Source organism: Alligator sinensis, unplaced genomic scaffold (genome assembly GCF_000455745.1).
Source record: "Alligator sinensis unplaced genomic scaffold, ASM45574v1 scaffold87_1, whole genome shotgun sequence".
NCBI classification, from domain to species: Eukaryota; Metazoa; Chordata; order Crocodylia; family Alligatoridae; genus Alligator; species Alligator sinensis.
In genome coordinates, this window is record NW_005841929.1 from 2,333,221 (window position 1) to 2,346,226 (window position 13,006).

A 13,006-nucleotide genomic window follows, 5' to 3' on the forward strand; every position below is an offset into this window, starting at 1 on the left:
ATACCTGTTTTTAAACAGTGATGGTTAACTTGGAACAAAATGGTGTGTGGACAAGACTTTAGTAATTGACAGTAGTGCCCATTCTCTAAACTTCTTTTGTCAGTAGTGGCTTGCCAGCAGTTCCTTATCTCTAGGGTTGTGATTTGGTTGGGATTAGTGAGCATATGCCTGCTATGCTCAACCTCTTTCCTAATCTAGGCAAACTCTTAGTCTCTCAGGGCCAGTTTTTCAATTTGTGTGTGGAGCTAGTACTTCGATGATGCAAAGGGATTTTTCTGTGTTTATTGTTATGGAAGGTATTTATATAGCTGTACCCTAGCCAGCAAAGTAGTGTATTTCAGGTCAGTCCATTCAGGATTTCATTCTCGGCCTGCTTGCCTATTCCAGCCCCTCCCCAATCCCAAATAGGTAAATAGTAGGGCTGTGCAAAATTTCACTGGGTGTTTCGTTTTGACGCTGTTTCAACTCGTTTCTACTCAGAAGCAGCAAAATCAAAACAAAATGAAAGGCTTCGAAACAACCTTGAAATGAAATGAGGGCAGTTGAAATGTTTTGAAACTTTCGAAACGTTTCGAGTTTTAAAGCTGGGCTTGCTTGCAGCTAAAGAGAAACTAAGGAGAGGGAGGGGCGGAGAGGGAGGAAGGACTGCTCTGATATTGACTGTGATATTGGCTGGCCAGTGACTATGATCCTTCCCTGGGGTCCCTTCCAATTCCAGTGCTCGGGGGGAGGGACGGAAAAACAGCATAAAAAAATAGGGCTGTGTGAAACAGCACCGTTCCGCTTCAACTTCCGTTTTGACCGAACAGTGTTTTGTTTTGAGTTTCATTTAATTTTGTTTCGAAACCACTGTTCCATTTTGTTTCATCAAAACGGTTTCACTGTTTCAACGTTTTGCCCATAAGCTATCATGGGGAAGCACAAAACAGCCTATAACTTTGTCATTTCTTGCCTGATTCTGATGAAACTTGCAGGCATGGTAGTCCCTGTTGAGGCCATGAACCTTGCCAGTTTTCAAGGAGATAGGTGTAAGGGTTTCTAGGAGACTGCACCTCAAGCTGCTGACGAGCAGGAGCCGGGGAGCAAAAGCAGTGTCCTGTGATCTGGCAGGCAGGTTGGGGGCCCGCACCCCTGGGAGGAGTCCGGCAGAGCCCCCATAGCCGTCCTGGGGGTGTGAGCAGGCCCCTGATATGCCTGCAGAATCACAGGAGGTGCTCCTGCCGCCTGGAACCCAGTGTTGGGAACAGAGACTGGCAGTGGGAGGTGCTTCCCACCACCGAGCTCAGTTCCCAGAGGCTCACAGCCCTGGGAACTGAGCCCAGTGGGGGGAAGTGTCTTCTGCCACCGGGCTCAGCTCCCAGCGACTCACAGCCCCATGGAACTCAGCCCAGTGGTGGGAGGCAGAGTGCAGCCCTGGCTCTGCCCGCCTTTTGCCATCAGGCTGAGCTCCATGGGGCTGGCAGAGCCAATTGGAGCACAGCCCGGCAGCAGGAGGCGGGCAGAGCTAGTGCTGCACTCTGATCTGCTCTGCCAGCCCCACAGAATGCAGCCCGGTGGCGGGAGGCGGGGAGAGCCAGGGCTGAGCTCCCCACCAAGCTGAGCCACATGGGGCTGCAAAGCCACTTGGAGCACAGCCCTGGCTCTCCCCTGCCTCCCACCACCTGGCTGGCTGCTTCGAAATTCAAAACTTTTCTAAACTTTCAAAACACTTCAACTAGCCTTATTTCATTTTGAGGCTGTTTCGCAGCCCTTCATTTCATTTCGATTTTGCTGTTTTGAGCTCGAAACAAATCAAAACAGTGTTGAAACAAAACAGCTGGTGAAGCTTTGCACAGGCCTAATATTTGGCCTGTGCCTTCACACTTACAAGTGACACAAGTTTTACTCTGCACAGTTTGAGGTGCAGTTTCCCAGAAACCCCTGCACCTATCTCCTTGAAACTTGGCAGGATTCATGGCCTCATCAGGGGCTACCATCCCTGTAGTTTTTACCCTACTGCACCTTAACACACACACACACACACAGTCACACATGTCACAAGTTTTGCTTGTCAGCAGCCTGCGGTGCAGTTTCCCAGAAACCCCTGCACCTATCTCCTTGAAAGCTGGCAGGGTTCATGGCCTCAGCAGGGGCTACCATTCTTGCAGTTGTCATCCCACTGTGCCTTAACACACACAAGTGACACAAGTTTTGCTTTCAAGATTTTGAGGTGCAGTTTCCTAGAAACCCTTGCAGCTATCTCCTTAAAACTTGTCAGGATTCATGGCCTCAGAGTGGGCTACCATCCCTGCATGTTTCATCCAAATCAGGAAGGAAATAACAAAGTTACAGGCTGTTTTGTGTTTCCCTATTATAGCCTATGGGTGAAACGTTTAAACAGCAAAAGTTTTGATGAAACAAAACAGGACAGTGCTTCGAAACTAAATGAAACTCAAAATGAAACACTGTCCCATCAAAACAGCAAAACAGAAGTCAAAACGAAATGGTGCTGTTTTGCACAGCCCTTACTAAATAGGCACAATAGCAGTTTGCATTTCCTGTCCTGATGTAGAATGTCTAATGGGGAGGGGAAATACACCTTTTAGAAATCCCAGTTAACCAAATTAATCTTGCCAGCTAGATAAACCAATTTTGGTCTACTCCTAGGAAACACACATTCAATACTCATTCAACAAATAGGTCTCAGTGTAATCCTGTTCCCTATTACATATCACTTACTGGCAGGTAATAGATCTTCTGCCCTAGCTCAGTCTATGGCCTTTCTACTTGGTTCATTCTTGACCTACCATATTTTCTTGTCTATAACACACCCCAAAATATAACCTACACCTTCTTTTAAAAGCAGAATGAATAAAAACGTATTTTCCTTGTAGTAAGTAACTGAGTAGAAGCCACTAGGGAGCTGAGCTGGCTCATTGTTCTGCTTCCTGTGGATCACTTTTTATTTTCCGTTTCACCTACAATGGCAGAAATTGTTCTTAGTTTTTTTCTTGCATATGACATGTACTCCAATTTCCAGCACCTGTTTTTTGGAGGAAAGGTGCATGTTGTGTCTGAGAAAATATTTGCCACTCTGACCTTAGCTCACTTGTTCTTCTTTTGTTTGTTCTTTATTTGAACAAGTGGTTAATTTAGCCTGAGATATTGAAGCTGGCTCTTTGCTCTTGCACTCACTCCTGTATAAGGGAAATGCAAATGGCTATCAGGTTGCAGTAAGGAAAGTTTTGGTTAGATATTATGAACCTCTCTCTCTTGAGGAGGGTAGTAAAGCACTGGAACAGGTTACCCAGAGAGGCTGTGGAATCTTCATCCTTGGAGGTTTTTAAGATCCAGCTAAACAAACTTTGGCTGGGATGATCTAGTTGGGCATGGTCCTGCTTTGAGCAGGGGTTAGACAAGATGATCTCCTGAAGCCCCTTCCAACCTAATTTTCTATGATTCAATGATTTTATGATTCTGTGAAATAAAATAATAGCATTGTATATCCATTCTATGCTCCGTTTACATAAATGTACATTACTATGAAAGCTGTAAGACAGTAATTACTAATTAGACCTATTGTCTCTGTCCTTGTTGTTGTTGTTGTTATTATTTTACTTTTAACATTTGTAAGAAACCTGGGCAAGCATATGAGAGTCACTGGGTGCATTTACATGAGACACTTTACTGAGCAGTAGAGCATATTACTGCATAATAAGTGACACCATCTCCCCATGCAGACTCTTACTGCGCAAGTAGCAAATGCAAGTAGCAAATTAATTGCTGAGTAATTACTGCACAGTAGGACCCAGTTGGCAGGGTAGCAGAGGGCAGAAGATTGCTCCCTGCCCCCAGGAGCTGCCAGCTGCCAGGACAGGCTCTTCCACCAGAGCCCAGGCTGGGACAATGTACCCCTGCCCCAGCAGCAGGGAGCTCTGGGAATGGGGCAAAGAGCTCTCTGCATGGGGAGAGTTCCCTGCCCAGCCTGGAGCTAGCTGGGATCTGCCCCAGACTGAGACAGTTCCCAGCCACCCTGGGCTGTGTGGGGAAGTCTGCACATGCAGTCTGGAGCTGTTTTGGGCAGTCCTCTGCCAGCTCTGGGCTGCACATGAAGACTTCCCCATGCAGCCCAGGTTGGCTGGGAACTGTCCCAGTCAGGGGCAGATCTCAGCCCAGCAGCTTTTTCCCAGCCCCCTGCCCCCAGTTGGGGAGCTGGGGCCAGGAGCTTTCTGCTGCCAGGGCAGGGGGACATTGTCTCACCTGGGCTTTACCACCGGAGCCTACCCCAGCAGGAGGGCAGCTCCACTGGGCAGGGAGCTATCTCCCAGCCCCTGCCAGGAGACAGGTGATTCCTGTTCCTGTGCTCCCTACCAGCACCTGATTTAACACCCAAGGGGAGCATAGAGCTCCCTCTGGCTGCTGCAGGGGGCCGGTGGAAGGCCAGAGAGGGTGAGAGCAGACTACTTCCAGGAGCAGCAAATCTGCTCCCAAATGGGTGTACATGTAGATGCCTGCCCAGGGTGGGTTTACATCCAGCAGCATTTGCACATGTAGACACACCCACTATGTAAATAAAAATGTACCTAGCACCATGATGTAGTCCTTACTTAGAATTTTACCTGAGTAAGAATTCAGTAAGAAGTTCAGAACCTGGGCTATAATAAATAAAGGGTATGGACCTACAATTAATTTCCTATGGGATAAAAGGGGGATGCTGCTCCATGGTACTTGCCAACATGCATGTTCTTAACCTTTGAGGGCTAACCTACCAAGGCTTAGTTTCCATCTGCTCTGGGATGAGATCATCCACATGGGCCAATACCATCCTATCATCTAACCCAGGGGTGGGCAAAATGCGCCCCAGGGGCCGGATGCGGCCTGCCAGGCCATTCTATCTGGCCTGCAGGGCCCCTAAAAAAATTAGAAAATTAATATTAATCTGCCCTGGGCTGCCTGTCATGCAGCCCTCGATGGCTTGCCGAAACTCAGTAAACGGCCCTCTGCCCAAAATAATTGCTCGCCCCTGACTAACCCATGTGAATCCCCACCTCCTTCTTACCCCATACACAGCAATAAGAACTAGGGCAATGTTGAGAATACTAATATTTCTGTTCCTCTCTATCTGTAGTTCAGAGAGGCTGGTCAAGGATGCCTGTGTAACCAAGCCATCATGCTGATCACAGATGGGGCAGTCGAGGATTATGAACCTGTGTTTGAAAAGTACAACTGGCCTGATCGGAAGGTTTGTCTTAACAGTGATAATAGAAGGCAGAGGAGGAAGGGTGTGAAAGACACAAAATAGAGTTAATAGAATAGCACCAGTCAGCGTGCAAGAGATGGCTGAGGATTTTCACACATCAAGTTACCATAAACACTTACAGTAAAAACAACACAAAGCAGATGCACAAAAAACATTGGGATGACTTTAAATGTATTGCAGTCTTAAAAGGAACACTCTCAGGTCAACCTTGACCCTAGTGTAGGGTTTCTTTAAGTTTTTTCAAAAGCTGAGGATAATAGAAACATTTTCCTCATTTTAAAAAAATAAAACTTGAAACATTCTTTTTTACAAAAAATGAGCATTATTTATTGTATGATATTTGCAAGTCACATGTCACAGCTTTGTGAGAGAGTATGAGATCCTGGAAGTAAAACAGGATCACTTATTCTAAACCAAATTGATATGGTTGGGTTTTTTCCCCTTGTCCAAATTTAGGGAAATACACAAAGGAAATAAACAGCATAATATGCTAAAAGAAAATTGGATTTTTTAAAGATTGTTATTTGTCATAGGGATGAAGATATTTTGCAAAACACATGAATACCTGGCTGTGTCCCTTTAAATGGTTCATGAAATTTAACATTTCTAGGGGTCGGAAAGCTATCTGTGTGCATGTATGGAAGAGCCTGGCTAGGCTGCTACTGTAAAATCCAACAGAATTCTTGCTTCTGTCTTGTCAGTACAGAACTTACTCCTGTCTGTCTTGTCTTGTCAGATCTTCCTCACAGAGCTTCTTCTATAATACATCCAATTTGTACCTACTTAGTATTTAGGAGGTCTTGTCTCCAAAGTACAGCCCTCTGGGCCTGTATGTAGAGCTACTTGTTGACCAGTTTATTATTATTGATGATGAAGTTCTCCTGAATAAAATATAAGACTCAATGAAACAAAACTGTTTTAAAGCAAAGAGCCAGGTACTCCATTGCATTGTACCTTTTACCAGTCATCTATCCTGGGCACATCTGCACAAGATGTCTACTGCGCAGCTGATTAATTAGCTGCTCAGTAAATTACTCACATCTACATGTGCGCCCCTATTAGACGGGACTAAGCAAATTTACTCTGTAGCAGAATAGTACTTGTATTTAATTGAATCTGCTCTGATGCATGCTAGTTAGCAGAGCTTCGTCATGTCTATAGTTGCCCGAGGGTGCTTCATTGCGGGGACTGCCTGCTGGCTAGCCCCATACTGAAACACCCTCATGCCCCAGCCTCAACAGCACATTGAGCCAGGAGGGAGCAGGCCCAAGCTGGCAGGCTGATCCCTAGGGCTCCGCTTTAGCTCCATGTGCTGCAATCCTGGGTGCATGTGTAGGCACACACCTGGTTTGAATAAACTCCGGAGCAATATGTTCTAGAACTTATTCAAGCACACTGTACATCATCGTAGAGATGTGCTACTGTCAGCATGTTGCAATCATTTTGCACTGACTTAGCACTCCTGCAAATAAGTGAGAGTTCCCCATAATCCTTACATTTGCATTCTTGTTGCACAGGTCCGGGTTTTCACTTACCTCATTGGAAGGGAAGTCACTTTTGCAGAAAACGTGAAATGGATAGCTTGCAACAACAAAGGTGCTGTACTATGAAAAATCACTATACACTTCCCCCACAGACTGCAGCTGTGTGTTCTTGGACTGCAGACCCTTTAGAGCTCATGCAATGCAGTTTGAGCCTGTTTAGCATTTGGCTGAGGACATCCAAGGAAAATATAGGAATTGCAATTAGTAGTATTGGTGTTACACTGCCTTAGCCCCTTGGTATTGAACCAACTTACAATATTTTAGATATTAGGTAAATGAACTTTTATTGATTTCATCCTGAGTCAGAAGTTGATTTCGTTCTTAATTGGATGATTTATTTCACTTATCAACAAAGGTTGGTTGAATACAGAGGTTCAATTATAATATTTGTGATTGGAACTTGCCCTATTCCTGATTAGTTATGAAATTTGACAGTTGCTTTTGTTAACTAGGCAGGCACTTAAGCTCAAAATTCCCCCATTTTATGAGTATTCCCAGTTGCTAAATTTGAGCTCTAACTTGCACACAAAAGGGTTGCAAGTAGTTTTGACTTGATATTTTGCCTGTTGAATACAAATGAACATTCATGAATAATCCAGGAAAAGGCCTTGGGAGAGTGATGCACTTCTGTTCTTTCATTAAGGCTACTACACTCAGATCTCCACCCTGGCAGACGTTCAAGAGAATGTGATGGAGTATCTGCATGTGCTTAGTCGTCCAATGGTCATCAACCATGATCATGACATTATTTGGACTGAAGCCTATATGGACAGCGCGGTAAGAACATTGAGGAAAAAGCTTTTAGTCATTTGATGGGAGGGCCTGCGCAAAGGAAAGGTTGGAGAACAGGCATGTTTTACCTGGAACACATGGAGAAGCCGTCTAGAACAGCATTTCTCAACCTGTGTGTCTCAACCCAAATGTGGGTCACAAGATTTTAAAAAGTCTTGGGGACATCTGAGGGAAATGCTGCAAGGCTTCATGGAGCTGGCAAACAGTGTGGGGGGCATGGCAAGAACTGCAGCAGAGCAATGTAAAGCAGCACGAGACGGGGAGAGGGAGGGAGAGAAGGAGGTAGGGGACCAGATAGAACAGGAGCATAAGGAGGGGAGGGAGGGAGAGAGAGAGAGACTCTATGGGTCAGGGACTGAAAGGGTGTGGGTCATGGCAAGCTGATAGTAAAGCTAATGGGTCCCAGTGTGAAAAAGGTTGAGAACCACTGCTCTAGACCTGCAAGTCTATAAAGAAGTTATTATGCTCCAGCACCATTTAGACAGTGTTTCTTTCCCCTTGATCCTGAAACTGAATCTTCTGTGCAGCTTTGAGTTCCCTTGAGCTTATGCAGTGATCCAGGAGCCTAAAGTTAATTACACAAGTGTGGTATGATTTAAGTAGACAAGGTTCCTTGGGTGAATTTGATATCTTTTATTAGACCAACCCAAATGGTTGGAGAATAGTTATTAAGCAAGCTTTCGGGTTCAAAAACCCTTCGTCAGGCTCAGGAAGCTGCAGCAGTTGGTGTGTGCTCTTCCTGGATGGAATGAATGATTTAAGTAGTATTTCCATGCAGAGAGGATACTTCATAAAAAATTATTCACAAGAAAGATTAATTGTAGCTCAGGATATGGGTCATTGAGACTCTCTTCCTCCAGCCTTGTGGTCAGCAGCCTGCTCTCCATCACAAACCAGGAGACATCTTGTTCTAGGTGTTTGTCTTATTCCTTTGTTCTTTGGGTTGGCAAAATGTAGGATGATTACAGTCACAATAGGCGCAACCTTTGGGATAAAGGAATACCTTGTAGTCACTTGGAGGGCCGATGTGTGAGATGTGCCCAGACTGTGCATTGATCTGTGATTTCCAGTGACTTTGTCACTGTGCAGCTGTAGGCCACATGTTGGCTCTTTGTTGACTTACTGCATTTTTTATCTAGTTTCTCCTTTTGTCTCTGGCCTATGGTGGGAGAAAACTGGAGATATTCTGAACATAAAAGTGCCACAACACAGTGCCTGTGAAAGCAAGAGAAAGTGTAGATCAGGAAAGAGGGGTGGGATATTATGTAAGGACCCTTCTATTGCCCTTCCTAAAATAAATCCATTAATTGCCTCAGTCCATTTTCTGTTTCTGGAAGGAAAGGCATCTTAACTGTGCCTCTGGTGATTTCAGCATCTGTGGGTTTGGTATTCCCCTAATCTATAAACATATTCCACCTAACAGTCTATGGCATAGAAGTGACCTAGAGCTGATCAAAAGTTGGAATTACCCATTTCCAGAAAAATCTGAAGCTTTGAAACAATGCTGTTCTTTTTCATAAAGGAAATTCAGGGAGCAGGGGATATTGCAAACCTTCAGTTTTAGACATATTTTCAAAAAAAATCCTACCTGAGAGTCCAAGCTCCAACAAAATCCTACCTGAGAGTCTCATGATCATGGCTTCTAGCAATTATAGGCTTTCTGCCGCAGGACTAGAAGTCTAGAAGTGCTGGAAGGGCCCCCAAGCTTTTCAGGCTTCCAGCTGCACAATAGGAAACCTGAAAGCCCTGGCATCTGGGAGCCTGATGGTTCATCTATGCTGCATCACTGGCATGCCTGGTAAAAGTTGCTCCCACGAGCTCCTACTTGCACATACCAAACCTAGAAATGAAGCCATTCTGTAGGCATTCTTCCACAACAGCCTTCAACCACTTTCTGCAGCAGGGATTGACAATTAACAGCCCATGAGCCAGATCTGATCTACCAAGAAACTTCTTCCAGCCTGCAAAGCCAAGGCATTGGTAGCACTTTGGCACCAAGGGGAACCAGCAACATTTGGAGGTGGGGGAACAGTGGCTGGGTCACACATAACAAATGGTTTTTTAATCAAACTGCAGTAATTTGCCCAGCTGTTGCTAAAAGATTGCCAATCCTTAGGAAAGGAGCCAGATCACAGGATATGCTTTGATACCTGGAAGACCTCATAAAGAAAGTGTAGGAAGGTGGGAAAGAGTTTGAGAGGGTTCAGACTATGACTAGGAGCATAATTGACAGGGCCAGAGCTGAGTAGAGCAGGGTTGTTTTATAAAGGGAAGGAGGATGATACCATGTTTAGCCCCTCGGTCCACTAACCTGTGTTCACTGTAGCAATGCTGGTTTTATTCCCATCTCAATTCAATGGGAAAAGAAGGTAAATAACATATTTTCTAGCATATAGTACACACATTTTTTTTCTAAAAATCAGCTTCTAGAGATTAGAGTATGCATTACATGCAAGAAACACAGCAAGAGATGTTTCTGCAGCTTACCAGACAAAAGTAAAATTGAAGTCTGTACATATTCAACAAGGAGCAGTACAATGAACAGGCTTGGCTTCCTAGCTGCTGCTACTCAGTTACTTACTACAAGGAAATATTTATTTTTCTTCATTCTGCCTTTCAGAAGTAAGGTGCGTATCTTATTCTGGGGCATGTTGTATGCAAGAATATATAGTAATCACAATATGGAATATCCAGGTGAAAGACCCTAATAAAGAAATTGCCAGTTATGAAATAATTAAACAATAATTATGCCCTGTTGATTAGCTCCTCCACTACCTTAGGGTGTATTTGGCATTTTTCCTACCAAAAGAGCTTACTAACAACTTTTCAGAATACAGATTTTTCTAATAGGACCTATGTAATAGTATGATGCTTGTTATGGGTAGGTAGGTGTCCTGCAATGGGTTGGGTCCCCATAGAAACCAGTTGTCTGAACTGTATAAAGCATATATGGAGTTAGGTTAGTAACAAAAGAAGCAGTCATTCAGTAGGGATGAAACTAGTAGGATTTTACAGGGTTTACTCCAGAAACCTGCAGAATTTAAAATAGAAAGATCTCCTTTGCATAGAATGTCTAGGGCCAGCCTGCGGGGTATAACAGAGAGTTCTCTGGAAGTCTGTCGGCTAGCCGACAAATTCTATAACCAGGGCATCATACTGTTGTTAAACTCAACAAGACTCTTCTAAAAGTGTTGAAGCACATAGTCTTTGCATTGATGCATGCTTGGGAGACTGCTGATTAAGCCCTGGAAAGGCTGGTCCTTAGTTCTGTGCCATGGTGGAACATGGAGGTATTTTTTTGGAACTTTGCCATGTCCAAAGTAATTCACCTGTTCTCTGAAGGCAGAACAATAAGTGCATTCAGCTGAGCATACTATGTACACAAGTCATTAATGAGACAGTAACGGAGAGCACTGAGAAAAAAACAACAATAGTACTACCTTGCCACACAGCAAGTTTTATGATACCTGGTTCTTGTATGTGGTGTCAAAAGCCCAGAGAGTGTCTTCTTCTTCTTCATCATCATGTCTCCAGTCCAACCATTCTATATGGTCTGTTCCCAATATTCTACACAGGCCACTGCTTCTGGTGTTGGTGTTGCCAGATCTTGTGGGGTTCATTGTGGTGCTACAGGGCATCTTAGGAGATGATCCATGGTTTGCTCCTCCTGGAAAACACATTGTCAGGAGAAGCCGTCATAATCACCCAGAAAGGGTGTTTTGCCCACTGATGTTCTTGTCCACCTCTCTTTTCTGGCTTGCATTTCATGTCCTGTCTTGCTTCCTGTCATGCTTTTTATTCATTCATGTATTTATTCATTTATCCATCCATGTCTCTTGCCAGCTGCCACAAACTGAGGAGGTAATCATTTATCTCGTGTTCTGTGAGCGTGCCATACCCCTTGTGCCCATCAGTGTGTTTTCTGTTCTAATTGGTGTTGTCCCTGCTGTACTGTACATCCAGGGATAGGAGGAGTTTCCAACATTGAGGGAGCATTATAGCATACCTGTCAAGGGAAATGGATAAGACTGGATGTACTGGGAGCTGTGTTGTGGCTTAAGAATAGGTATGAGAGATCTGTGCTGTACCTTAGCTTAGTTCATTGGTTGTATTTTTATATATGTACACTGTCTGGCCACAAAGTACCCATTCTCTGTGTCAGTCCTGATATTGCTATGAATGGGAGATATCCACACAGAAACTGGTATGGTAGCAGGACATGTCCAGCCCAGTAATGCAGGCTTGACTTTTCCTCACATTACCATCTAGATTGGCTGGCTCCTTTTTGCATCCCAGCATGCACAGCAAGAATTTGTGATGCAGCTAAAGGTGAGCTGCTTACCTGTCCACATGGAAAATGCAAAGGAGCCACTTCATATATTAAGAAAGGAGAGTCTCGTTTTAGAGTTGGGTATGTCTGTGAGTCTCTTCTGCATGTGTCTTGTGTGTTGCATGTGTTTATCGTCAGAGGCATAGCAGGACAGCTCTCTCCAGGATGGTCACAAACTCCCAGGGCAGCGCAGGCTGCCACTATGCTGACTGCAGTGGTCTGGTCACTCCACCTCTGCTGTAGCAGTAGCTATTTTTGTACCCCCTAACCCAAACAGAAGCAGTCCCTGGGGCTGCTACCTTGATTTCCCTCCCCCCCCCTTCAGTTATGCTACCATTCATTCTGCAATTTGTGCTTTTCTAGAATGCATACCTCACGAAGTATTGGCAGCCCTTTGCCAGCACACTGCATGTATTTTTATGCTGTGTCCTGTGTACAAGCTTATGGGTGTAGCTAAGAATGTTTTTGTATATTCATGTTTTTGCTCCTGTCTTTCTAGTTTCTTATGCAGTCTTTATGTACATGATAGGTGTGTTTTGTATATTCTTTGTTATTTGCCCCCTTTGAACATGTGCCTTTGATGTTTCTCATTCCTGCATGTGTCATTGGGTTATATTTATGCAAGCTGTTTGTTTGTGCATCCATAAGTATACACACATCTGTGTTTCTCATAACTCTGGCATGTGTGCTTTGGTATTTAAGTATGTTTCTGTGTATGCTTCTATACCCTTGGCGTGGATAAACATAAAGCATTCTCATTTCTAAAGATTTCTTCTCTTCATTAACATTAAATTAGACCTTTTAATGCCTCTTTCTTTGACAAATTTCCTTGGCTTTCATCCCAGCAGCATCACTGTGTACCAGCAAGCATTCTTTCCAAGATCCTTTTTTGGATATAGAGGTTTTTTTGCTGCATAATAGTATTCAGCATTTGAGGGTTCCCGGAAACTCGGTTGCTTCTGACCTTGAGCCAGCTGTACTGTTCCACTCACTAACACACCAATTTTTTTTCTTGTGGCAGCTCTTTGCATCTCAGGCTCAAAGTCTGTTGCTCATGACAACAGTGGCCATGCCAGTCTTCAGCAAAAAGAATGAAACGGT

The 13,006-nt window shown here is 44.3% G+C and overlaps 1 protein-coding gene across 1 annotated transcript in view; it reads left to right on the forward strand.

Annotated features, from left to right (window-relative positions):
- The window catches only part of CACNA2D4 (calcium voltage-gated channel auxiliary subunit alpha2delta 4), a 185,464-nt gene that overhangs the window by 52,071 nt on the left and 120,387 nt on the right, over positions 1-13,006 (forward strand). The window contains exons 12-15 of the mRNA XM_025198807.1: positions 5,108-5,221; positions 6,757-6,835; positions 7,427-7,560; positions 12,927-13,004. Of these exons, the coding sequence (XP_025054592.1) occupies positions 5,108-5,221; positions 6,757-6,835; positions 7,427-7,560; positions 12,927-13,004 (405 nt within the window). The remainder of the gene's footprint in view (positions 1-5,107; positions 5,222-6,756; positions 6,836-7,426; positions 7,561-12,926; positions 13,005-13,006) is intronic.